The following is a 27,271-nucleotide window of genomic DNA, read 5'->3' as shown; positions in this document are numbered from 1 at the left end:
TGTAGGGAACTGGGATCCTGATCTCACTTCCTGGGCTGGGCCCTGATGTGCACACCCACACACCCACAGACACACATAGACATGCACAGACATATACAGACATGCACGGACACGTGTAGACATGAATACACATGGACAGGCACACAGACAGACACAGACACACGGCCACGCACACTGACACAACCGCAGATACAAACACATGTGGACATGCACACAGACACAGCAGAGATGCAGACATGAGAACACGTGGACACACACATATCAGGCTTCTGGGCCAGGGTCGGGCAGGCCACTCTGCTCTTTCTGGAGATTCTAGAGAATATTCTGAACTCAGGGAGCCTTGACCTCCTGAGTCAGAAAGTCCTAATGGAAAGAAAACATAGTAGGAGCTTGAGTACCCATGAAACTCTAAACCACCCACCTGTGTCCACGACCCCTTCCAGTGTGTTCTTGTAGATGCTCCTAGAGAATTAAATTTAGTGCCTCTTCCATTCTGCCCTTATCATTGATATTTTTCCACATTTACCCATTTTCTAGATTCATCCTGGCCCACGTCATTGCTTTCCATTTAAAGGGCAAGATAACATTCCAGGGCGTTCAGCTCTCATCGTTGCTAAGCTCTTTCTCTGTTTGGGGCAGATGCTCCGTTGCCAGTTTTTGGCGGTAATAAATGGGGCTGTTGGAACATTTTTGTACAAATGCTTCTCTTTATCTCCTGGGTCATTTCCTTGGGGTATAGCCCTGAAAGCCAATGGCTGAGTCCAAGGCTGGGAATGGTTATCAGGTGCCTCTTACCCTGTGGGACTGCTGTTTGTGAAAGGAACATTTGAGTTGTGAATTCAGAAGTGAAGTCCGCAGGATTTATTGAGCATCTCATGTGCCCAGGACTGTGCTGAAACTGTCTAGGAGAGAGAAGACATGGGCTCCGGCTGTGTGTGACATCAGGCAGCAAAAGACCTAGGATCCCATCCCAGCCTTGCCCCCAACTCTCTGAATGAACCTCAGCAAGACCCTTCCCCTCTCTGGGCCTCAATCTTCCCGTCTGAGAAATGAAAGGGTTGGATAGGCGATGGTGGCCAGAGAGCGCCTAGTGGCTCTGGTCCCATGACTCAGCCCAGGGATGCTGGGGCGAGGTGGTGTTGCTAGGCAACAATGTTTGTTTCTGGTTCTGATGTGTATCTGGGACAGCTGCGAGTACTCCTGGCTTCAGCACTGGCTCCCGGGGGCAGCCGGCCAGGGTCCCACACAGGGCCAAACCAGCCGCATCCGGGGGAGGGGATGGGACAGGGAGAGGATAGAGCACCCCGAGGATGCTGCAGGGCAGTCGGCACACCCACTCCCTCTCATGGCCCAGGGGAGAGGTGGGGGGCTGCAGCTGGGTTCTGATGATCCAGGAGAAAAGCCGCTTCCTCCTTAGAAGCGAGTGGCATGGCATGGACTGCCCAGGGGCCCCTCGTGGGGTCTTTACCTTGGGGGATCTTCATAGCTCATCTGATCCCTGGCCTGGTGGCTGGGTGACCATGGACAGCAGGACTTCATCTCTCTGGGTCTCTGCAAAAGGGGTGATGATAGTAGGATCTGCCTGCCTTGCAGGTTTGGCTGTTGAGTCTCAAGTGACAGTGTGCGCGGAAGTGCTTAGCTGTGCAGTGGCGCATAGGAAGCCCTCAAGTGTAGACAGCTGTCACCTGTTAGCATCTCTGGGTTTATGTTGCACGGGCTCAGAGGATGTGTATTCTCCCCCTCGCTCATATATTGTGCTTGGCCCTTTCGTTGGTATCAGGCCCCTCTTCCTAAACTGCTCCAGCTTGGGGTTTCCGTCTGGGGCTTCCTTATAAGGGTCTATGGTGTGGGTCAGGGTCAGAGTGGCCACTGGTGGTTGAAGGTGCCGTCCAGGCTGACTGGTGCTGGGGGCGGGGGGGGATGGGCAATCCCTGCTGCAGCCTCAGACCCCACCCTGGCCCAGCAGACAAGCGCCCAGCATGTATTTGCACGTGGTGGACGTCTGTTGAGCGCTGTTGAACTGCGTGCTGTGGTTGAGGATCAGCCTCTGGTGGGCTCGGTTCTGCAGGGGGTGCTGTTCATTCATTTGACAGCCTCCGCCCAGAAGGCTCTGCTCACACAGTGAGGTTGGACGGGCGCTTTAGAAACGGGGGCAGCAGGCGGAGCATGGGACACAGCAAGAGGGCCTGGGTGCAGACCAACCACCAGATTCTGAGCAGTTGGAGGACGGGGTGCATTTCTTTCACCCCAGTGGCCCACCTTGAACCCAGTGGCTCTTTGTCATATGAGTGAATGAATGAATGTACGAGAAATTGGCTGAACTCGGCTCCATGGAGCTCAGAGCAGGGGAAGTGTAACCTGCCTGCACTCGTCAGGGAAGGGTTCATGGAGGAGCTAGAGGCTGTGCTGCCTTGAAGGGGATCTGGGGGCAGGAGAGCGGCATTGAGACAGGGTGGGGTGTGGGAAACAGTGTGAGCGAAGGTGGGAAGGGGTGCGTGTGTGGACAGGGACAGCTGGGATTTGCCATCAAATATTTATCGAGCACCTGTTGTGGGCCAGCACCTGTGCTAAGCACTGGGAACATGGCAGGAACCACCTGGGCAACCTGGCCGCTCCCTTCACGGAGCCATCAGACAGCGACAGGTGATTACAGGTGTGTTAAATGCCATAAAGCCTCCAGGAGTGTGTGAGAGAAGGGATCCGGCTGGAGCAGCAGGGGCAGCTTCCCTGAGCCACAGAGGAGCTGGAGAGGGGACCCCAAGCTGGGTTGCAGCGAAGGTGTGGCCTGGGATTTGCACTTTCTATCAGATGCCCTTTGGTCTCTCCAGGCGGATACATCCCCCTTGAAGCTCATAGGACCAGGGGGACAAGGCAGGGTAGGTGGATCTCCCTCCCCGTCCCCCATCATCTGCATGGCTGTGTGATCCTCACAGCCAACAGCGAAGCCTCGAGCGCACTGGAGGCCATAAACAGGAAATTCCCCTCGAACCTTTCCATGTTTTCATCTGGGCGCCACACGGAGCCATCTGGCTGCTCTCGCCTTGGCGGGGAGGCTGCTGCTAATTACACCACAGACACAGGGCACACGGCAGCGCTCTCCCCACTTCCTCCCACCTCCCCCCTGCCCCTGACACCCCTCCCGGGGCTGCAGCCCCCAAACCCCAAGGAGCCTTGGGAATGTGGAGAGAGAGGGCCCGCGGCATGGGGCGGGGGCGGTGCAGAAGGGCTGCCCTGCAACCCCTAGACCTCTAGGTCCTGTTTGGTCTGCCCCAGGCCCCATACCTTTTTCCTGTATCTGGTCCAAGTGGGGTTTGCTCTGTGCCAGGTCTGGGCTAGGTTCTGGGGATACAAAGGCAAATAAGATGGCTGGGGATGTGTCCTCTTAGGGCCCGCAGGTGACAGGTGGTCACAAGCCGGTGCGGTGAGGGTTGTGATGGGGAGGGCTCTGCAGGCCTCAGCTTGACCATTTATAAGATGGAATTTCCATTAGTTCCGTTTCCTCCTTTGTGGTATAGCGAGCAGCCTTCCCTCTTTAGGAAATGACCTGGGGGTCATTATGAGAAAGACAAGATGCCTACATTTATTGTTGAGAATTGTTTCCGCTTTTGGAAGTTTCTTTCATTATGTTTTTTATCCCGGAAGCTCCCACTTCCTATCCTTTTAAGGGCTTGGTGAGGGAGGAAGTAACTTCTCTAAAGTTCTTAGAAGAACTAGAAGGTAACATCTGAGATAAAGGAATTCCAGAGCAGCCTTTTCAAATATGAAGAAATTGGGGTTCAGAGACGTTGTCTGCCCTGCCTGGGCTGGCTCAGCACGTCTATAGCAGTATTGGACCTCAGATCCAGAACCCTGGTGCTCAGCCTAGACCTCTTTTTGCTGACCCATGCATCCCTGCTTGGCTAGTCGAGGTTTGCAGCAAAGTCCCCTAAGGGAACCATGTCCCTGCACCAAGTGTGACGCAGTGTGTATGTTTCAGCCTCAAACTGATTTGGCTCGTGTTTGGTGGATGTCAACTTTATTTAACTTAAAAAAAAAAATTGTGGATGAGAAAAGCCAAGCCAGGGGAGGGGAGCCACACAGGGGAAATGTTTACTTGTCACTGAGACAAGAAAGCATCTGTGTTGTGTTTTTTCCTTTTTTCTTCCACTTTGGAAGATTAGGGGACCTACTTAGGGCTGCCCAGCTGATTGGGGGCTGGGGGGCGAAACACAGACATGTTGAGGGGTCATGGTTTTTACTAGCAGCAGGGCTGCTTATCGAGCACCTACTATGTCCCAGGGACCATGGGCTTTGTGTGCATCATGTCACTCCATACGTGCCGTCTCCTGTGATCCCAGGTGAGGACACCGGGGCTCAGGGAGACGGAGTCCTTGGCCCAAAGTCCGCCTTCAAGAGGCCGAATGGTGGTGGATGCGGGGGCCACTTGCTGTCAAAGCCCTGTTCCCATCTGCTCCACCAGGCTGCTTCTCAGGGCAGGGGCACTTCCCTGTGTCCTGGGGCAGTGCTCCCAAGGGGTGGTCCCCCTGAGGACCTTGGTAAAACCCCGATTCCAGCCTCCCCCCACAGATCAGAGTCTCTGGATGGGGCCTGGGAATCTGTATGTTTCACATATAGCTGGAAGATTCTGATAAGAAGCCCTGCTCTACAAGGGGGAATGATGGACTCTACCCGTGAGAGCTGATGGTGTGTGAGCCTGTGGCACAGGAGTCCTGCTCCTGCGCGTGGGGACACATACCTCAGTGTGCAGAGAACTCTGGTGGTGAAAGAAAGAAAGAACGAATGAAGGAAAGGAGAGGGAGGGAGGAAAGAAAAACTTAAATGTTTAAACGCCCACCAAAAGGAAAACAAATTAATCCAGTTGTGGTACGATCACACAACAGACTACTATACAACAGTGAAAAGTGAATGCATCAGACCCACACACATACACATGATGCCATTTATATAAGAGTTTTAAACGATGCAAAACTGCATTGCGTATTGTTATGGATGCACTGTCGTCACCATGATAACAGCTGACCTTTGCTGAGTATGTCTGTTCCAGGCACTGTGCTGTGAATTAGGTCTTTCAGTTCTCTGGACAACCCTATGAGGGATAAGTACCACTGTTGTCTCTTTTTTCCAAAAGGAGAAAACCGAGGCACAGAAAGGTTAAGTGACTTGCGCAGTCTCATACAGCAAGCACATGGCAGAACAGGGTCGGACCTAGTTGTCCCAGACCAGTGCCTGGGCTCTAGAGACCACTGCCTGGTATATCACTCACAACTGTCCTCAGAGAACTTGCCCCAGGTGCCTGCTGGATGCTCAGGGCAAACTGGACGAAGGGTTTGCTGGGTAGGGGGATTACAAGCTCACTTTACATAGGGAGACAGAAAACCAGCAGAGCAAAACTAGTCACTCGTGGTTGTCCAGAGAGTGAATTGCCAGCAATATTGACCTGTTTAATAAGTGTTCAATAAGTGCACGTCCAGCACTTGGCTTGCACCTGCTTGGGAGATGGAGGCTATTGTCATCCCCGTTTTGCAGGGGAGGAATCTGAGACTCAGCAGAGCCGGGAGTGGAGACCCGGACTGGAGCCCAGCTGTACTCTGATGAGCATAGGCGGGGGAGGGGCTGGCCCTTGGAGGTTACCACCCCCACTCCCCGCCCCCGTGCCAGCTGCTTGCACTTGGGGCCCTGCTGTGGCCAGTGGCCGCAGCTGCCAACTCAGTTCTACGGGGGCAGGGACTGCACGGAGCCAGCACATGTGGGCTGGTGACATCATATCTGCAGAGGCCCCCTCGGGTCCAGCCCAGCTGCAGGAGCCTGGCTGGGGGTCCCAGATCCCCGTGGGATGGGGGCCGGGTGACTTCAGCAAGATGGGCCAGGTTGGGGAGTGCAGTGATGGGGGATCTCTACAACTTCCTCCTGAGGGCCCAATATGACGCCGGACAACAGGACACAGAAAAGCCCTGGATTCAGAGCCTGGCCAGACCTGGCACTTAGACGCAGAGGGTCTCTGGGCTGCAGCTTCTCCCTGGAAGCCGTTGCGGGGGGGGCCTCCAAGTGAGGCCTCATCCCCACTCTCAGGGCAGGGTCGAGGAACGGTAGGCATATGCATTAGAGGAGGGAGAGTTACTGGCGACTAGGTACCAGGCCCTGGGCTGAGCCCACATGGAATCTGTTCACCAGCCTCAGCCACAGAACTTCTTAATATGCCCATTTTACAGATGAGGAAATGGGGGCTCCAAGAGGTGAAGGGACTTGCTTCACCCAGCTGGGAAGGGTTCAAAGTTAAACCCAGCCAGCGGACTCTTAGCCTAGTGCTCTTTGTCTGTTACGCAAGTTGGAGGGGACCTGGCCTCGGCCTGGTGGTTTGGGGGAAGTGGAGGCAGGGCAGGGGGAGGAGTAAAGGGTGGATGGCGGACACTGCCTCAGTCCTGGCAGGCTGCCTGGAGGAGGCAGCTGGTTCAAGTTGGGTCTTGGGCCTTTCCGGCAGAGGTGGGGTCGGTTGGGGTCTTACCAGTGCCCCTCACTCCCACAGGCATTGCCTCCTCCCATCAGGCTCCCTGCATCTGGCCCAGGCCCAGGTGAGTGACAGTGGCCTCTATGAATGCACAGCCAGTAACCCTGCGGGGTCCGCTGCTCGGTACTACATCCTCAGGGTGCAAGGTAAGGCCCTGGCTGGCAGCCTCTGTCTCACACCGCTCCCCACAACTCCCATCTTTCTTAGGCCTCTCGTGCCCCTCCCCCATCTCCACGCCAGGCTCTGTCACCTCTTCATGGTCCTCCAGTGTTTCTTCCATCAACTCTATTTCCTGTCTTTTTCAAGCCTTATCTCTCCTCCTCACCCCCCTTCTTCCCCTCTCCTGAACCCCTTGGTTGAGCCCGGAGAGTCTGTTCAGAGGCCCCCTGAGAGCAAAGGGCAGGGCCCCGTGGCGTTGGAGACTTGGGTGTTGGGAGGGGGACCCACGGAGGGGGTTCTGGTTCCTGGCTCAGGTGGGGGCCCAGGAGTGCATGTTCACCTGGGTGTCCAGGTTGCATTCACAGAAGCCACCCAGTGGAGTCACTCCACCAAAGAGGCGGGGACCTTGTCATCTCCAGGAGCACGGGGATGAGTTGTCTGAGACAGGGGTCCCCTGACTGCAGCCCTCAGCCACTACTGACCTACATGCCGTTTTCATGTGGCCCACGAGTGAAGAATGATGTCTACATTTTTAAACGATTGGGGGGAAGAAAGGCAAATAATGTGACATATGAAAATTATGTGGAATTCAGGTTTCAGTGTCCATAAATACAAGCTTTACTGGAGTGCCACCACACACGTTCAGTTACATAGCGTCTGTGGCTGCTTTCACGCCGTAATGGCAGAGTTGAGTAGTTGAGACAGAGACCATCTGGTCTGCAAAACCTTTTCAGAAAAAGCCCTTTCCAGAAAAAGCCAACCCCTGATCTAAGCTGACTCCCCATTTTACAGGTGGACAGGCTGAGGTTCAGAGGGAGGGGCTCAAAGCTTTGCTGTGAGTTTGCATGAGCGTGGGAGAGAAACAGAGAAGCAGGAAGCAGGGTGATGAGCAGGGTCTCAGAGTCGGCAGAGCTGGGTTTGAATGCTGACTCCGCCGCGGACTGGCTGTGTGACCTTAGGCCAGCTGCTTGGCTTCTCTGAGCCTTGGATTCTTCTTCTATAAAGTGGAGGCAATAATGCCTATCCCATAGTTGTCAGAAAGGGTATTGATGACATCAGGCACTCAGCACAGTGGAAACTGCTGTTGTTTTCAGCAAGTGTTTTTAGGGAGGTGGCGGGCAGGGCCTGTACACCCTCGTGCTCCTAGACAGTGAGGCTCTGGGCTCCGGGTGGGGGAGCTGATCTCTGCCCAGGGGCCAGCTTCCATAGATGGTCTTATCTTCGGGCTCCTACTCTGAAGCTGGGAAGGGAGTGGATGTCCTCAGCTTCCCCCGAGGGCCCAGGACACTTGTCCTCGTCTTCGAGAATTCTCCCGGGCTCATCCAGTCTGGTCCCACGGAAGCCACCTGGATTCCTGGTCACACAGACCCAGCCTTGGGGCCGGTCCAGCTCCTATGAGCCGACGCAGCGGGTGACTCTGGTCAAGTCACACAACCTTTCTGAGCCTCAGTTTCTTCATCTGCAAAATGGACATAGCATCACCCACCCTGTAGGAGGGACCAACTGGGATGGAGGATGGGAAAGTTGCTTGAAAAGCACAAATGCAGAAGAAACAATACCCACTATCCTCCCCAAGCCAGGGAAGGGGAAGAGCGAGCTGGGAACCCTGAGAGTGAGTCTAGCCGCAATGTTTTAGGCGCCACTGTGGGGCAGGCTCCTTGCTGGCTGCTCTAGTACTGCATCTCATTTCATCCCAGGGCTTCTTTGTGAGAAGGGGAAACCGAGGCTCCAGCCAGTGCAGGGTCCTGTGGCTGAGAGGGGCAGGGCTGGGATTTGAACCTCCCCTTCTGTGCATGCTGCCCCCTGGGCTGAGTCAGTCCCGCCGCCCCCTGGGCCTCAATGTCCCCATTCAGCACTGAGATGGTGTTTCCCAGCTGGTGGTTCTCAAATGGTGCTGGGTGCAAGCCTGGGGGTAGGGATGGGGATGGGGGCTGGCGGGGGAGTAAGCTGAGCACAGAGGAGCGATTTTTTTTGTTTGTTTGTTTTGCGTAACGCGGGCCTCTCACTGTTGTGGCCCCTCCCGTTGCGGAGCACAGGCTCCGGACGCGCAGGCTCAGCGGCCATGGCTCACGGGCCCAGCCGCTCCGCGGCATGTGGGATCCTCCCGGACCGGGGCACGAACCCGTGTCCCCTGCATCGGCAGGCGGACTCTCAACCACTGCGCCACCAGGGAAGCCCGAGGAGTGATTTTTTGATGGCAACACGTGTGTTCAAGGGAAAGGCTGATTTTGCCCTTGCGGGGGGGGGTCCACACGGGATGTCCTACTGTCAGTCGCCCCCCACAATGACGATTTCCACTGGTTGGTGACGGCCAGGGGTGTGGGGAGCCCTGCAGCAGGCCAGGCCCTCTCTGTAAGTCTGGGCTCTGTGACTCCCCCCACCCAGGGCCCCTGCCTTGACAGCCCTCCCCGTGGCCCTGTCAGTGCCCCCCCAGGTGCAGCCAGGCCCACGGGTTCTGAAGGCATTGGTGGGGGAGGCTCTGGACCTGAACTGCGTGGCCGAGGGCAACCCGGAGCCCCAGCTGACCTGGTCCAAGGATGGGGTGGCCCTGCGCAGCGGGGGGCCCAAGGGCTCCGTCCACTTCATGGCCATCCAAACCTCGGACGCTGGGACGTACCGCTGTGAGGCCTCCAGCAGCGCTGGGGTGGATGCCTGGGAGCTGAAGCTCAGGGTGCTGGGTGAGTCTCCCCTGAGCCCCAGAGGTTACCTCCCCACTCCTTCCCCAGCAGCAGCTTGGGCTTCTGAGCTGCTGGACCCCTTCCTTCCTCCCAGCCCCCAAAGCCGTGTCGGGCCGCTTTCGCCAGCCCTGGGGGGGGCTCCGTTCTCGGGGTGGGGTGCAGGCACCGTGAGGTGGTGATTGAAGAGCAGCAGGCCAGCTTCTCCCACTTTCCAGCTGGACAACCATCGGCCAGTCATTTACACTCTCTGACCCTGTAACATGGGTCCAGTAACATGTGAGGGGTCAGTGAGAGAATGTGTGTGAAGTGCCTGGGGCATAGAAAGTTCTGGATCCCTGGTGCTAGCATTTTCACTATGATGAATTTGAAACACACTCAGAGAAGGCAGGGCAGGACGATCCTGAGCTCAGTTCCCCAAGCCTGCGGGGTCGTACGCGGCACTGGGGGCTGTTCCATGGGCCACCCTGCAGGGGGTGAGCTGGTGCCATGGCCCTGACTCTCCCTGAGGCTGAGGGCTGGAACGCGGGGCTTGTACCCCCTTATTCCAGCTGGGGTTCTGGATGGGAATGCCCCCTCCACCAGCCCTGGGCTCCTGGTCGGGGGAGCACCAGGCTTTGGGTTTGGGTGTGTGACTGTGGCCACGTTACCTTCCACCAGAGCCGCCATACTGGGGGGCCGATGAGACCAGTGGCCTGCTGGAGAGGGTAGCAGGAGAGAACGCCAGCTTGCCGTGCCCTGCCAGAGGTGAGGCTGGGCCCTGGGCCCTGGGCCTGGGAGGGGGAGAAAACCCACCCATGTTTCAGCGCCCTCGGTCACTGTGGGCAGTGCGTGTGGGTATGGAGGCTTATGGGGTCCCCACTCCTGTCCAGGACCATGCCAGGCACTTCATCCCATCAGCAGCCCTATAGGATGGGTATTAGCATTAGCTTTTTTTTTTATTATTAGGGGCAATTTAGGCCCAGAGCGGTTAAGAGGGTTGCCTGAGGTCACAGCCAGATGGTGACTCAGGGAGTATAATCTGCTTTAACCCCAGCCCCGAGTGCCCGTTAAACCCTGGGCCCCTCTGCGCCTGGGGATTGTAACAGCTGGGGCTGAGGAAGGCCCCAGGGTCCTAGGATCAGTGCTTGGTGGCCCCTGCCTCTCCCTAAGCCCCAGGCTTTCTCACAGGGCATGGATTCACGCAGTCCTGGGCAAACCAGTCCTTTGGGACCCCCTTTGGGCTACAGCACAGTGTGGGGTCGAGATAGCCACCCCTGGGTCAATTGCCCGGTGCCGTGCAGTTCACACCTCCTTTCTGAGCCTCAGTTTTCTCAGCTGTCCAGTGGGGTCACACCTGTCCCTCCACACAGGCCCAGTGGACCCACTGGACAGCAGGAAGTTTAGGTCCCAGCACCGTGCCTGGCACATAGTAGGAGCTTGCGGAAATGTGTTGAATGGATTCTACTGTTCTGTAAAATCTCCCTGCGGCACCCAGTGGATCCCACTGGCTGCCAGAGTCACTTCTGGCTTTGGGTCAAAATGGCCAAAATGTCTCCCCTGTGCATGGATGGTGCTTTCTAGAAGGGCAGGTGTCTGGGTGTCTAAGAAGAAAGTGGTAGCTTACAAAAAGCCTGGCAGGAGCCAGGAGAGCTGGTTGTAGTCTGCACTGCACCTCCTTATGCTGCGGGATCTAGGGAAATCCTTGGAATGGGACAGAGGGGAGGGCCAGGTAGGAGGCAGGTGGGAGCAGACCACCTGGAGGGGCCATCGTCCCGCTCTTGACCAGGGCGCCACCTTGTGTCAGTATCTGGTAACAGCAAGGAACCTGTAGGACCCTCCTGGGAGGTGGGAGGTGGGAGGTGGGACCACCAGCCCCGGCCTCCTGCCCTGATACCCCACAGTCACTCACAACCCCAGCATCATCCCTGGTCAGCCAGGGGCCTGTCCTCTGGGCCTGACTTCAGCCAAAAGTCCCCTCCATCAAAACTGCCTGTCCCCGCCCCGCATCCCACCCCACCCCCCTTGGCCTTCTCTCTTTCAAGCAGGCGGCTGCCCGGTGGGCAGTGTTGGGCGCTGGTATTCACCAGCCATGTGACCTTGGGCTCGGAGGGCTCTGAGGGAGAAAGGAGAAAGCCTGGAGCACAGAGGGCGTGACCCATGGGATTCCTGGTACCTGCAGTGGGTGGCACCATCCGCCTCCTCCTTGTGGGGTGGGACAGAGGCCAGGAGCCTGGCCACCAACATGCTGGTGATTTTGGACATTGCTCCTCTCTTGGTCTCTGTAAAATGGGAGTGGAGGCAAGATGAGTGGTTTTTCAGCAACAGCCCTGAGTCCCTGGAGTCTTCCCGTCACAGAGCAGTGGTGCGGTTCTGTGTGGTTAGCGCTCATTTAGGGGTTAGATGTTTGCATTTAAAAAAAAAAAAAAAAGCTTCCAGGGTTCAAAACTCAATACCCCTCAAGGCTGGCAGCTCTGAAGTCCTGGTCTCTGGGTGGCAGGAGGATGGGCTGGGGCCTTTGGGAAAATATGAGGAACTGGGAGGGGCATGTGTGTGTCTGTGGGCTGTATGTGTGTATGTTGTGTGTATGTGTTCACACATGTGTCTCCATGGTGGGGAGCAGCTGGGACACTCCAGCAGGCATCCTGGGCAGACACAGAGGAAACGGCAGAGGGTTCTATGAGAAAACAGACACGGGGGATTAAGTAGCCCAAAGATCGCAGAGCATGGGTGGCCCTCCTTTTCCGTCAGGGCCAGCGGGCAGAGTCCCCAGCACTTAAGCAGGAGCAGTCAGTACAGGGTTGGGTGGGGCAGGGGCCCTCCCGAACAAGACGACACCCAGGATGCCTTGGATGTGCCGCATCTTGATCGCAGCCCCATTCCCCCCAGGTGGGGTGTCTCACCCCTCCCTCCGAAGGTGAGGATAAAAGAGCAAGTGAGGCAGAGAGAATGTGCTTACAAAGAGCCCCTAGCTGCCAGGGGAGTCGGCAGATCAAGTGGGGGTGTGGTGCATGATAACTGGTATTTAGCAACGATTTTGACCCCAATGGGGGGTGATGGAGGGGCTGCAGGCTGCCCTCCTGCTCGGTGCTAGCAGAGGTAGGAAGGCAGGTGAGGGCCCAGCAGGCAGGGCAGTGGGTAAGGGCTGACCTTGTCCTGAGATCACTCAGCAAGTCTGCAGAGTTGGGGCTCACGTGACCGAGGCCCCGCTGCGACCACTGGGCGCCATGCCTCATGGGCACATGTGCTGCTTGGAATGCTGTGTCATTCCTTCAACACCGATCTGAGGACCTACTGTGTGCCCTGGCCCAGTGGGGCAGCTGTTCATCCCTCACCCACTGTGTGCCGGGCCGTGTGAGCCGACAGGCTGGTGGCAGAGCCAGACGCTGCACAGTCCGACACGAGGAGTGTCGGAGAAGGGCCTCCAGAGGGACTGCGGCGCTCACGGTGGGGCTAGGGGTGTGTGGCCAGCGGTGCCCGCCTCATGCCTGTGAGGGGAAGCACAGGCCTGGTCCACCTGGGGCCTCCACCGTTTATGCACGGATCTGATGGGACAATATGGGTACTGAGCACGGCGGGCTCATTCATTCATGTAGCATCTACCGTGTGCCAGGTGCTGGGCTTGCAGCTGGGGGTCCAGCAGGGAACAAAGCAAAGACTTCGGACCTTGTGGGGGGAGACAGACAATAGGCCAAAAAAAAAAACCCTAAAGAAGTTCATCTCATGTACATTAGAAAGTTGGAGATGGCAGGCAAAAGAGAAAACACAGGGCAGGTGAGGGGGTTGGGAGTGCAGGTGAGGTGGGGCCTCTGCGAAGGGAACCAGTAAAGGCTCTGGCCCCTGTGCCTGTGGCCCTCGGGCCGCTGGGAGGCCATGTGGGCGCACAGCGCTGGGTGGGGAGGTGGCAGGTGTGTGAGCACCTGCTGCTCCTCCAGCCTGGGGGGCAAGGCGGTACCTGAGACCTCCCCCCGCCGGAGGGTCAGCATCACTTGCACGGGAGTGGGGGCAGTGTGGGTGTGGACAGGGAAGGGGACAGAGTTTCGTGCTGATGGCTCTGTGTCCTGCCAGGAACGCCCAAGCCGCAGGTCACGTGGTGGAAGGGCCCATCCTCAGAGCCCCTGCGTGGCCGGCCGGGCCTGGCAGTGCTGGATGAAGGCTCTCTGTTTCTGGCCTCGGTCTCTCCCACCGACGGTGGAGACTATGAGTGTCAGGCCACCAACGAGGCGGGCTCCGCATCCAGGAGAGCCAAGCTTGTAGTCCATGGTGAGCAGGGACCCCAGAGCTGGGGAACGGCTTATACACACCTCCCAGTGGTACCCATGGATGCCTGGGTGGGGCAGCGCCAGCTCCCCAGCCTGAGAGCTCACCGCAGGGGAGGCCGCAGGTCCCTGCCCTCCCCCACCCCATGCTTATTGGGGAGGGCTTGAGGGTGTTAGGAAAGTGGCAGGTTGCATGGGCATCCCCTTCCCCAGAGAGACCCCCACGGAGACAGTGTAAGGAGAAGAAACTGGAACTCCATCAATGGCTCTAAAATGGTCTAGTGGATTTATTTTAGAAGGCTCACTGATGGCAAATGAGAGTCCCAAAGCCCACCTTCCACTGAAGCTGCTGAAACTCCCCGAGGTTCTTATTCTTCCCTGCAGCAGGAAGAGCTTCCCCACAGCTCCCGCCCCGTACCCCTCCCCCCACCCCTGGTGCTGTGTGCAGGGGGAGGGGAGCCCTGCTCCTCAACACGGGCTCATGGAGGGGCTGCAAGAAGCAGTCTTATGGTTCTTAGGGAGCACCTTCCACCTCCCTGTGAGCAGCCACCCCAGCTTGCCGGGAAATGACTTGCCCGGGAAGTTTGTTTCAAAGACATAACCTAGGCCCCATCTTCAGAGATTCTGACTCGGGGCGGGGGAGGGTACCCCCCTAGGTGACCGTGACAGCAGTTTGGGTGTAGAGCCAGATGGATCCCGGGGGTCCCGCATCTTACAAAGCTGGATGTCAGAGCCCGTAGACAGTTCCTGGGCACGACCAGCACGAGGTCCCAGGGCGAGGCCGCTGTGGCCATTCCCAGGTCCACGTGGCTCCTGATGGCCACATCAGGGGCTGGGGCGGGCATCCTGGAACCCCAGAATCTGGGGAAGGGCGGGAGTTGGCGCTGCCCGTCCAGGGGGGGAAGAATGCCCCAGAAGGGGTCTGGGTGGCCGTGGCTGTCCTGGGAGGGGGCAGCTCCTCTGCTTCTCCTTGCTCCAAAGTGCCCCCTAGCATCCGGGAGAACGGGCACAGGGCCAACGTGTCAGGCATGGCCGGGCAGTCCCTGACGCTGGAGTGTGACGCAAATGGCTTTCCGGCCCCCGAGATCACATGGCTCAAGGATGGGCAGCAGGTGGGTGTCCCCTGGGGTGGATGGCCTGTGGGTGGGATTTGGATAGGGTACAGACCTTCTGGACGGGTTCCTGCATGTGCCAGGTGTGGCGGGGAGGTGTGACAAGTGGCAGGTGTCTTTGGGGATGCACTGGGGCTCAGGGCCACGGAAGACCGTGGGCCCACGATGAAGCCTGAGGGGCTGCCTGGTGGAGAGGGCACGGCACCGTTCTGGGAATCAGAAGCCCTGGGTTCCGGTCACCAACCAGCTCCCTGGGCCTCAGTTTCCTCATTGCTGATGGGGGATGCGGGGTGGCCAGACCCCGCTCACCAGCTCCCTCTGGCCTCTTCTGCCCAGATCCCCGAGGTGGGCAGCCACCGCCTCCTGGACGGGGCCCGGGCCCTCTACTTTCCCAGGATCCAGGAGGGCGATTCTGGCCTCTACTCCTGCAGGGCCGAGAACCAGGCTGGGACTGCGCAGAGGGACTTTGATCTCCTTGTGCTCAGTGAGTGAGGCTGAGCCCTCCCAGCTCCCAAGTGTGTCTGGCCCTGCAACCCCTCCCGTTTTAGGTGGGGCAGGGGAGGGAAACTACCGGCTGGGAGCCGGGGGCATAGAGAGGCGCGTGGCAGACCTGGTCCCTGTCTTCACAGAGCTATGGGGGCAGACATTAGACAATCACATCATTAGCCTTGTAATTACATTATGCATTATGTATGTGCATTATGTGCTACGAAAGAGCGGTGCCGCACGGCAGCTGAGGATGCACAGAGCAGGGGCCGATCCAGCCAGGGGTTTGGGGGAGCTTCCCATGAGGACCGGGCAGGAGAAGGGAAGGGTGACCAGGCAGGGGTCCTGCACAAGCAAAGGCCCTGCAGCAGGCGGGGCTTGTAGGGGTTGAGGATTTTTCTCCCCCCACCCTTTCTCGTCCGCAGTCCCACCTTCCGTGCTTGGAGCCGAGGCCGCTCAGGAGGTGCTGGGCCTGACTGGTGTAGGGGTGGAGCTGGAGTGCCAGACCTCGGGGGTCCCCACGCCCCAGATGGAATGGACCAAGGATGGGCAGTGAGTGACCCCCGACGGGTAGTGCTGGGGTGGAGCCTCGGCCTGGGCTGGTGGAGAGGGCCTCTGGGGAGATGGAACTCTGCAGGGTTAGAGCTTGACAGGCATTGCACGAGCCAGCCAGGGCCCAGACAGAGGGCAGTGTGGGGCACATCCACCCCCAAGCCTGAGATCACCCAGGTGAGACCCTGCTTTCAAATGGCAGGGTTTTCTCATCACTTAGCCAGCCTTCCTTTCATTTTTAAAACTTTTTCAAAGGTGTTTTTTTAAGGTATTTTAAATTTTAAGGAATTAATATGATGTTTACCATTCCAAAGTGCACAATTCAGTCTGCTATGTTCAGTACTAAATACAAGTACACCCACAGTGTTGCACATCCGTCGCCTCTATCTGGCTCCAGAACATTTCATCACCCCCACAGGAGGCCCTATACCCATTAGCACTCACTGCTCTGTTCCTCCCCCGCCCCAGCCCCTGGCAACCACTAACCTCTGTCTCTGTGAATTTCCCTATATTTCATGTAGATTTCATGCAGTCATACATATGTAGTCTTTCGTGTCTGGCTTCTTTCACCTAGCCGCACAGTTTTCAAGGTTTTTTCATGTTGTAGCAAGTTTCAGTGCTTCATCCCTTTTAATGGCTGAATAATATTCCATTGTAGGGATGAACCACTTTTTGTTTATCTGTTTATCCATTGACCGGCACTTGGGTTGTTGGTACCTTTCAGCGACTGTGAATCTTCCAGGCTTCCGTTCCCAAGCAGCAGGCTCCCCTCTGTGTAGCCTACCCCTGCCAGCTGGCCTTACTGACAATCCTGACCATCTTTCCAGACCTGTCCTTCCGGGGGACCCTCGCATCCAGCTGCGGGAGGACGGCCAGGTTCTCAGAATCACCACCGGTCACCTGGGGGATGAAGGGCGGTACCAGTGCGTGGCCTTCAGCCCAGCCGGCCAGCAGGCCAAGGACTTTCAGCTCAGAATCCACTGTGAGCCCAGCCCCTTCCCGGCCCCCACCACGGGCTGCCGACTGCATGGAGGGAAGACGAGGGCACAAACGGGGGCCTATGAGGAGCGAGCCCCCGGTTCAGTAAAGCTGGGGAGGGCGGGGGGGTGGGGTGGACCGGGAAGAACAGAGGGAATCTGGCCCAATGTTTCCCAAATCCCATTGTCCCCATCTGAGCTTCACAAGTTTTCCTATTCCTGATACCACTCAGGATGATTGTTTAAATCAATTCACTTTTCTTTACACTGAAACTCATTTATGTAAAAGGTTGTGTAACACATCAAAGGGAAGTAGGAACCAGGGCTGCTTGGCCTTCGTGGGAGGAAGCTGTGAAAACAAATGCAACCAAAGAGGGATTTTGGAAACCCTTAGGCGTGAGCTGCCTGCATGTGGTAAAAAGGGCAGAGTAGAAAGTTCTAGAAAGGTTACCAACATAGTCGCACCAGACGCACCAAACAGCCTTTTCCTTTGTCGTAATCAGGCAGGAAGGAGATTTGGGGAGGGTGTAGCTGTTCTGTTATGAGATGCATGCCCACGTGCCCTGAGGATCAGCTTAGGTACCACCTATGGTGTGTGACCTGCCCTGTAGGAACCCCGGATCCAGTTCGGCCCCTCGTGTTACAGATGGGGGGACTGAGCCCCAGAGAGGGGAAGTGACCTATGCGGGTCATACAGCGAGTCAGAGGCAAAGTGAGGTCCGGAGCCTGACCTGTGGCCCCTCCCCCGCTTTCTGCGCCTCTTGTGATGGCCGGGCTTGCCCCCCACATCAGTGTGTCCCTGGCCGGTATCTCCTGTCTGTCCCCAGAGCCCCCCGCCCCTCCTCCCACCCCTGCAGTAGAAGCCTGTGACATGTGCGGTGCTTGTGGCCCACAGACAGGTGCATGGGGCTGCAAGGGATGGGACACCAGCCACCTCGGTGCTGGGCAGGCTCCCTGTGATTGCCCCCTGCCCCCCATTGTCCTCAGCACCTCCCACCATCTGGGGCTCCAACGAGACAAGTGAGTTGGCCGTCATGGAGGGCCACCCCATGCGGCTCCTGTGTGAAGCCCGAGGAGTGCCCACGCCTGACATCATCTGGTTCAAGGATGGGGACCCCCTGCTTCCCAGTGCCGGGGCCGTCTACACCAGGGGCGGCCGACAGCTGCAGCTGGAGAGGGCCCAGGGCTCGGACACTGGCATCTACACCTGCAAGGCCAGCAACCCCGTGGGAGTCGTGGAGAAGTCCACCCGGCTGGAGGTTTTCGGTGAGCGGCCCGGGGTCGCAGCAGGAGCAGTGGTCGGCTGGCGCGAGTGGTGGGAGGGACTCTGGGCCGTCTGGCTCTAAAGGTGGGTGAAGGGAGCAGACAGAGGCCCAGGAAAATGCGAATGAGGGGTTACCCAGGGAGAAGGGTCATCTCAGCTCGTCCAGCCTCAGGCGGGTGAGGAAACCGACGCCAGGGGAAGGGCCTGTCTCGGGGCCCCAGCGGAGCCAAGTCGAGAATCCAGGTCTCCCCCTCATGGTTTAGGGCTTCTCAGGAAATTGCGCCCACACCCCCATGACCACAGCTAATAACTAACTGCTCTTAATTAGCCACGTACTGTGGTCCAGACCCCCCTGGGGCTCGTCACAGCGCTAGCTAATTTAATCACGGCCTCTCATGGGTGAGCGTGGTGGGCTCTGGGGCTGGCCCAGGTCACCCCGCTGGGAGGCGAGAGGACCCGGTTCCTACCTCGAGGGTCTGATTTGTGCTCTGTTAACCTCAGTGTTGGCCTGCCTGGAGCGGCTTGGCTCTGCGGACATGTGAAGAACTCGGAGGACAGGGTGTGTGTAGGAGGGCAGGGATGGGTCTGAGCAGATGAAGTTTAGAAGGCAGAATGCAGCCTGGTGGGGTCATTCTGGTCCCTCTCGAGGAATCAGCTCCGGAGCTCTGGTCCCCAAAGATACAAAGGGCTTGGATGCTGGAGTCCTGGGGACCCCAAAGGGAAGTTGAGGTGTGTGGGGTCTATGGGCAGCCTCTGAGGTTGAGCCCAGCAGCAACTCCGGGATTCTTATTCAGGGATCTGAGAACCTCCTGGAAATGGATGGAAAATGCACGTGTGTGTTTTCATTATATTTTCAGTGGGGCTAGTGACCCAGGCAATGTTGAGAAGCCCATCCCGTTCCCTCATCGCCCCATGTCTCCTGGCAATGACTCTGTGGACTTAGCAACTTGGGGGCCCTCCCCAAGGGGAAGAGAGAAGCCCCCCCCCTCTGGCTGCCCCCTTGGCCATCACTGGCTGAGTTAGGAGCCCCCAGAGGCCGGGCCGTCTGGGCTAGGGTCTGCTTGCCTCCTCAGGCCAGGGAGGGGGACCAGTAGTAGGAGTGGAGGCTCTGGTCTTGGGCCCTGGGGAACCCATCCCTTTGGGTTCAGCGGATCTTGAGGCCTGCTGTGTGCAGATACTGAAGACGCACAGAGACAAGTGTTGCTCTGCTCAGGCTGAGCTCACGGGGGCAGCAGGGTGTGGAGAGAGGATGCAGGCGGTGTAGGGGGTGTGGGGATGGCACCAAGGGGCAGACGAGGGAGAGAGTGCTTCCAGCCAGGGCGCCGGGGGAGGCTCCCTGGAGGAGGTGATGTCTGAACAGGGGTTCCAGCTAGTGGAGGGAAGGAGAAGGTATTTCACATGGGTTTGGGGGTCTGTGAGGGCCTTAGCCAGGCTGCTGGTCCCTGAGCAACCCCTGCCTCTTCCCTAGTTCCGCCCACCATCGAGGGCGCTGGCAGAGGGCCCCGTGTGGTGAAGGCCGTGGCCGGGAGGCCCTTGGCGCTGGAGTGTGTGGCCAGAGGCCACCCACCCCCCACCCTCTCCTGGCACCACGAGGGGCTACCCGTGGCGGAGAGCAATGGGACGTGGCTGGAGGCGGGCGGCGGCATGCTGAGCCTGGAGAGCCTGGGGGAGGCGTCTGGAGGCCTGTACAGCTGCGTGGCCAGCAGCCCCGCTGGGGAGGCCGTGCTGCAATACTCCGTGGAGGTGCAGGGTGAGCCCAGGCCTGCCCCACCCGAGTCACCTGGGCCGTGGACCCCTTCTCCCACGCCTAGTGTGTGCAGAGGGAATGGAAGTGACCGGTGCCCTGGATTGCATGAGACAGATAAGGGGACAGACGAGGACACTGCGATCTGGGCTGGGGCCCCTCAGGGATACAGTGTGGGCAAGGTTGATTCCCGGGATCAAGGGTCCCGGCTCCTGCCCATGACCCTGGGCCAGGTCACCCAGGGTGAAGGACACCGCTCTGCCTTCCAGGAGATGCTCCTGGTCAATGGGATGGACATTTATACCCTGAGGCCCAAAGCTGGGTGGTGGGTGCTGGTCCCGGGGAGGGGTGGGCGGGCCCTTCGACTGCTTCTTGCATTTCACGGACACTTCACAGCCATTAACCCTGGATAAGGCAGGGAACAGGGAGACGGGACTCCTGAGCCCTGGGTCTGGTGGGAAGACATTGAATAAACAGACCGATCCTGTGGGGAGGCTGAACTTGGGTGGCCCTAGAAGGCCTTCTGGACGAGGGGCCGTTTATGGGAGTGCTTGAAGGGTGAGGGGAAGCTTGGGCCTGGCTCTGGCGGCAGTGGGACTTGGCAGGGCTGTAGGCCGGGATTTCCTCAGCTCCAGACACCCAATGGTGGCCCCTGCCCACAGTGCCCCCGCAGCTCCTGTTGGCTGAAGGCTTGGGCCCGGTGACCACCCTCGTAGGACAGCCCCTGGACCTTCCCTGCCAGGCCTCAGGCTCCCCAGTGCCCGCGATCCAGTGCGTATGAGGTGGTGGAGGCCAGAACTGGGGGGCTGGGGGACAGGCAGAGAGCATGCTTTGGGGGTGGGTGGGGACGGGAGATGCTTCCCCTCCCAGGAGCATGAAAGAAGCCATGGAGCCCAGGATGTGAGAACAAGAGAGAGATGCTGCCTGGCCTCTTGGCCTGTCCTGTTGCCCCTACCTTCTCTAGCCTCAGGCTGACCCGTTCCCCTCCCCACACACCTTAGGTGGCTGCAGAATGGCCGCCCAGCCGAGGAGCTGGCCGGGGTGCAACTGACCTCGCAGGGGACCACACTGCACATCGACCACGTGGAGCTGGACCACGCGGGCCTCTTCGCCTGCCAGGCCACCAATGAAGCAGGCACTGCAGGGGCTGAAGTGGAGTTGTCTGTGCACGGTGAGGGCGGCCTGGGGTTCTGGGGCAATGACAGCCGGAGATGCCGGGGTGGGTGAAGCCAGCCGGACAGACATGGGAAGGGCATGGAGCTGGTCTTCTCTGGACAGCATTTCTGGTCTGGACTTGCCAGCTCCCCAAAGAGACACAGGTGTGAGAGGGTGGTCTCAGCTGCTCACCACACTTGTCTACAGGCCTTCGATCCCCTCCCCAGCCTCCCCCTGACCCCAGCTGGCTCTCTTTATGCTGACCACGCTGAACTTCATTCAACTGTTTAAATACGTTGGCTTTCTTACCTCCAGTCCTGCAAATGCTGTTCCCTCTGCCTGGAACATTCTTCCTCTTTGCCTGATTAGCTCCTCCCTATCTTTCAGGTCTGTCCTAAAAAACACCCCTTCCTCCAGGAAGCCCTCCTTGATTCCACCATGGTTTTAATCTGCACTGCCCAGCCTCTCGTGGCCATAGCCCCCCACCTACTGTACTGGGACTTCTCATTTGGCTGTTCATCTCCACTGCCCAACTTGGGAGCTCTGAGGGCAGCACAGAACTTTCTCTGCTGTGTCCCTGTGCATAGTGCAGTGTGGGACACAGAGCAGATGCTCAGTGCACATATCGATGGATAATGGATGGATGGATGATGAATGGGAGAGTTTGAAAGGGAGAGACTAGCTCTGCCGGCTCTCAGTCTGGTGCCCTTTTCCCTAAGGCCAGGTGTCTGGAGGGTTGAGTGGAGGGAAGCTAGAGGCCAGACCTGCCAGGCCACTCCCTCCCTCCCCAGGCATTGAAGAGGTTTCTGGGTGCCCACTGCACCCCTCCTGACCCTGATTGGGCCTCCCTGCCTCTCCCTCTGCGCAGAGCTCCCGTCGGTGGTCATAGTTGGGGGTGAGAACATCACAGCCCCTTTCCTGCAGCCTGTGACCCTCCAATGTGCAGGGACTGGGGTACCTACCCCAAGCCTCCGCTGGTGGAAGGATGGTGTGGCCCTGGCAGCCTCGGGGGGGAACCTGCAGGTACGTGCAAGGGCCCCAGGGCTGGCAGGCCAACCTTGCACAGGGGGAGGGGCTGCTTTTTAGTGGCCCCGGGGAGCCCAAGCAGAGATCTGGCAGCCTGGGGGCAGGACAAACAGAGTCCACTCATCCTAGAAATGCTCAGTGGGCCTTGGGGTGCTGGGTCTGAAGAAGGAAGGGAGCCCTAAGCCTAGTCGAGGTCCCCGGAGTTTGAGCTCCCAGAGGGAGAAGATGGGGGGAGGGGAGTATCCCCAAGACCAGAGGGATCCCCTGGAATCTGAACGGGTGACTCAGAACTCCAGCCGGAACCAAGCTTGTGCCCATGCCTCACTTCTCCTGCGCTGGGGTCAGCAGCAGCCTGGCCACTTGCCACATCCGTGTTGCTCTGACCCCGGGCCCCACCCACATCCTGGCACACACCTGCCTTCTCCACCAGATCGAGAAGGTGGACCTGAGGGACGAAGGCATCTACACTTGTGCTGCCACTAACCTGGCTGGGGAGAGCAGGAGAGACGTGGCGCTCAAGGTGTTGGGTGAGGATGCGGGTGGAGGCGGAGCCTGGACCTGGGGTGGTGGGTGATTGAGGGCCCGCAGGGCTGCCGTGGGGGGTTGGGGACGGCTGGGGGTTCTAAAATTAATGTCACGTACTTAACTTTAGAAGTAGAAAATCATTTGCCCCGTGGTCGCTTTTGGTTGTTTTCTGCTGGATTTTCAGTGGGCAGCCTTGTTCTCATTCATATTTATCTTGGCTTGTTCTATTCATTTGGGGGCTCATTTAGGTCCTTGTGTATATGGGCAAATCCTTGCCCTTGTCACTCCTCGTGACTGTCTGGGGTCCACCTCCCCAGTGTGCCTGATGCTGCCTCTTCCTGGGGGGTCGGGTGCCTGGGTGGTCCTTGTTGCCCAGCCCACCTTGGGAAGGCTGGGGAGGGGCACTGGGGAGGCTGAGATGAGCCACCCAGAGCCTGTACCCCCTCCAAGCCAGGGCTCTCCTCGTCTACCCTAGTGCCCCCCAATATCGAGCCGGGCCTGGTCAAAAAGGCAGTGCTGGAAAATGCCTCCGTAAACTTGGAGTGTCTGGCTTCAGGTGTACCCCCTCCTGGTAAGTAAGACCCCTCCTCTTGGCTGAAAGCCACCTCCAGCCAAGCCCAGTTCCCCATCCAAAGGGGCGGGGCAGTGCCGCAGGCACCACTCTGGCTGTGGACAAAGCAGGATGAGATCAGCAGGCCTTCCCCTTCCCTCCCCAGCATTCCCCTCTTCCTTGTCAACAGCTGTTTATGCAATGCCCATTACCTGTCAGTCACTGCCAGGGCCCAGAGCCTTTGCACTGGTGTCTGAAACAAACCTGCCGGGTTTCTGCTGAGTTTGTGGCTTCACGGGGCCGCCCCGGGGCTGGCGGTGAGAAACAGGACCTCCATCTGGGCCTCTACTCTAGACCAGCAGTTGAGCAAAGGTTTGAGAGCTAGGGCTAGGTGTGGGTGCCCGGCAGACAGGATGGGCCCAGGAAGGGGGTCCGTTTCCTGTGCCCCATCTGAGCCAGCTCAACCCTGCTTTGCCTGGGGTGGTGAGCCCTGGAGGTATTTGCCCTCTGCCATGGGGAAACCCTCTTCTGGGATGGACCCTGGCAGGAGGTAAGGAAGTTGAAGATACAGTCGGTCGTTAACTAATTTATTTATTATCTCTTTATTAACTTTATTTTTTAAATTTATTTTTAAATTGAAGTATATTGGTTTACAATGTTGTGTTAATTTCTGCTGTGCAGCAAAGTGACTCCATAGGATATTGAATACAATTCTCTGTGTTATACAGTAGAACTTTGTTGTTTATCCCTTCTATATATGATAGCTTACATCTGCTGACCCCAACCTCCCACTCCGTCCCTCCCCCAACCCCCTTTCCCTTGGCAACCACCAGTCTGTTCTCTGTGTCCACGAGTCTGTTTTGTAGATAGTTTCATTTGTCTCATATTTTAGATTCCACGTATAAGTGATAGCATATGGTATTTGTCTTTCTCTTTCTTACTTCACTTAGTATGATAATCTCTGGTTCCATCCACGTTGCTGCAAATGGCATTATTTTGTTCTTTTTTATGGCTGAGTAATATTCCATTGTATATTGTGCCACATTCTTACTTCACTTAGTATGATAATCTCTGGTTCCATCCACGTTGCTGCAAATGGCATTATTTTGTTCTTTTTTATGGCTGAGTAATATTCCATTGTATATATGTGCCACATCTTCTTTATCCATTCATCTGTTGATGGACATTTACGTTGTTCCCATGTCTTGACTACTGTGAATAGTGCTGCTATGAACATGGGGGTGCATGTAGCTTTTTATAATTGGTCCATATTTATGAGGCTGCTGTTTTGGGGTACACCGTGTTCTCCTCTAAAGATCTCCCTCATGGGTGGTCTCCTGGCAGGGGGAGGACGTGAGGGGCTGGGCTGACTTTGACTCTCCTCGCTCCTGGCTGCCCCAGCCTGCATCCCTCTCTGCCTTCGGTTCCATCTCAGACGACGCTGCCCTGTTCTGCCCCGCCCCCCTTCCTGGAGAACACTGGCTTTCTCCAGTGCCTGAAATAAAGGCACACCATGTGGCCACCCAGGAAGCCTCTCCTGGATGCCTATGACACAGGGCACAGCCTGAAGGGCTGGCAGGGACCCTTTCATCTCTCTTCTCTTCACCAGATATCTCCTGGTTCAAGGGCCACCAGCCTGTCTCTGCCCAGAAGGGAGTGACGGTGTCAGCTGATGGGAGAGTTCTCCTCATTGAGCGAGCCCGATTTTCTGACACTGGGAGCTACCGCTGTGTGGCATCCAATGTGGCAGGCAGCACAGAGCTGCAGTATGGCCTTCGGGTCAATGGTGAGCTGCCCTGAGACTAAAGGGATCCTTGTCCCCAAAGTTGTCTTCCATCCATTTGTCCCTCAGTCTGTTCATCCATCTGTCGTCCACCCATCCTTCCTTCCATCCATCATCCATTCATCCATCCTTCCTTTCATTCATCTTCCCTTCTTTCCATCCATTGATAATTTACCCATCCATTCTTCTATCCATGCATGGAAACACCCAACTGTTCTTCCACTGATCCAGCCATCCATCCAGTCCTCTGCCTATCCACCCATCCATCCATCTAACCATCCATTTATTCAAACATCATTTCCTCCATCTATTGAGTACAGGCATACCTCAGAGATACTGCAGGTTCATTCAGTTCCAGGCCACCACGATAAAGCGAATATCAAAATAAAGCAAGTCACATGAATGTTTTGGTTTCCCATTGCATAGAAAAGTTCTGTTTACACTATACTGTAGTCTAGTAACTGTGCAGTAGCATTATGTCTAAAGAAAGTACAGACTTTAATTATAAAGTATTTTATTGCTAAAAAATGCTAACCATCATCTGAGCCTTTGGTGAGTCGTAGTAACAAGCTCAAAGATCACTGCTCACAGATCACTATGACAAATAGAACAGTGAGGGAAAGGTTTGAAATGTGGCGGGAATTACCAAAATGTGACGCAGAGACCAGAAGTGAGCCAATGCTGTTGGGAAAATGGCACCGATAGACTTGCTCAAGGCAGGGCTGCCACAAACCTTCAGTTTGTAAAACACATAACATCTGCAAAGTGCAGTGAGGTGAAGCGTAGTAAAACGAGGTGTGCCTGTACGTGCTCTGGGCAGACCCTGGGGCTGCAGCCCCGAGCAAGACGGACCCAGGAGCTTTCAGTCTAGTGGAGGATATAGTAATTGGATACTTACCCAAAGTACTGTTTCATGACAATTGTGATAAGAGCTAGGAAAAGTGAGGTACAGCTGAATGCCTGGAACTGGGGCGCTGACCTGGCCTGGGGGGGGGGGGTCCCAGGAGGCATCTTTGAGAGCTGGATGCCTAAACGGAGACCATGTGCTTTCAAATGCTAAGGCTATAGCGAATTTGAGAAACTGAAAGGAGGCTGGGGGCTTGGAGCTTACAGAACAGTGAGAGGAGGGGCCAGGGTGGTGCTGGGGACCAGATGGAGGCTGGAAAGATTGGGTCTTTATCCTGAGAGCGGGGAGTAGGTAGCTGGACAGGAGGCTGGGACCCTGGGTGTCATGGCTCATGCCTCCCAGATACAACTGAATCTTCTGACCATTTTCTGCCCACGAGGGGCTGTCTGGAGGCTGATACCTCTGAGTTGGAAAGCAAAACCTGCCCAGGGATTCTCAACCCTGGTTGCCCCTACACCATCCCCCTGATAATGACCTCGTGCTGACCAGAAGGCCCAAGTTGAGGGGCTGCTTCTGCCAGTTCCTAGCTGGTCAGCCCTGGGCAGGTGGCTTCCCTCTCTGAGCCTCAGTTTCCCATCTGTGGAAGCCTCATGGTGGAGTTGGAAGGGTGAGATGAGCAACCACAAGGACTGCAGAGCGCTGCGCCCATGTTGGGAGTGGCTGTCCCTAAGCTTTTGTTTGTGGCCGTGTGCTCCCGTGTGGGTACCCAGCCAGGGGCCCTGCCTGCTTCACCCCCAGCGGGGCTCAGCCTGTGCCCTGTACCGCCCTCACCCTGCAGCGCCTCCGCACATCACTCTGCCACCCAGCCTGCCGGGCCCCGTGATGCTCCACAACCCAGTTCGGCTGACCTGTAACGCCACGGGAGCCCCCAGCCCCATGCTGATGTGGCTGAAGGATGGAAACCCCGTGTCCACTGCAGGGACCTCTGGCCTCCAGGTCAGTAGGGGTGGGTGGCCCTGACTCGCCTCCCGGGTGCCTCAGTAGGTGCTGGGAGCAGAGGTTAGGGCCTGGGAGTGCCATGGGGAGAGGGAAACAGTGATGGCCCAGGATGGTTGGCTGGAGGGAGGAAGGGGAGATGCTGAACGGAGCCTAGAGCCAGGTGGTCTCCAGAAACATAATGCATACCACCAAGGTGAGCCGAATATGTAATTTAAAAATTTCTAGTAGCTGCATTAGGATGAATAAAAAGAAACAGGTGAAACCAATTTTAATAATGCATTTTTAAGGAATTCCCTGGGGGTCCAGTGGTTAGGACTCCTTGCGTCCACTGCAGGGGGCACGGGTTCGATCCCTGGTCGGGGAACTGAGATCCCGAAAGCCTCGCAGTGTGGCATAAATAAATAAATAAATAAATAAATAAATAAAAGTGTCCTTTGGCTACTTTATTTATAAATAAATAAAAAGTGAATATTAAAACAAAACTGCTGTACAAAAAAATACATTTTAGTTCACCCAGTATATCCAAAAAGTATCATTGCACCACGTGATCATTATAAAAAATCATTAACCAGACATTTTTGTACAAACTCTTTGAAATCAGTTGTGCATCTTACACTTGGGGACCAGCCCTATTTCAAGGGCTCCCTAGCCATAGCCCTACTCCAGGGGACTCT

General features: G+C 57.0%; 1 protein-coding gene across 1 annotated transcript in view; it reads left to right on the top strand.

Moving 5' to 3' along the window:
- The window catches only part of HMCN2 (hemicentin 2), a 150,510-nt gene that overhangs the window by 61,178 nt on the left and 62,061 nt on the right, over nt 1-27,271 (top strand). Inside the window, 17 exon segments of the mRNA XM_007453133.1 lie at nt 6,524-6,651; nt 9,088-9,342; nt 10,000-10,086; nt 13,387-13,581; nt 14,559-14,716; nt 15,026-15,173; nt 15,601-15,727; nt 16,555-16,709; nt 17,692-17,970; nt 19,437-19,718; nt 20,375-20,483; nt 20,714-20,899; nt 21,736-21,908; nt 22,304-22,420; nt 22,894-22,989; nt 24,578-24,754; nt 26,437-26,594. Coding sequence (XP_007453195.1) covers nt 6,524-6,651; nt 9,088-9,342; nt 10,000-10,086; nt 13,387-13,581; nt 14,559-14,716; nt 15,026-15,173; nt 15,601-15,727; nt 16,555-16,709; nt 17,692-17,970; nt 19,437-19,718; nt 20,375-20,483; nt 20,714-20,899; nt 21,736-21,908; nt 22,304-22,420; nt 22,894-22,989; nt 24,578-24,754; nt 26,437-26,594 — 2,830 coding nt within the window.

The sequence above is a fragment of the Lipotes vexillifer genome, unplaced genomic scaffold (assembly GCF_000442215.2).
Source record: "Lipotes vexillifer unplaced genomic scaffold, Lipotes_vexillifer_v1.1 scaffold149, whole genome shotgun sequence".
NCBI lineage: Eukaryota > Metazoa > Chordata > Mammalia > Artiodactyla > Lipotidae > Lipotes > Lipotes vexillifer.
The sequence above is the reverse complement of the archived record's forward strand: the minus strand, read 5'-3'. Positions and strand labels throughout refer to the sequence as shown.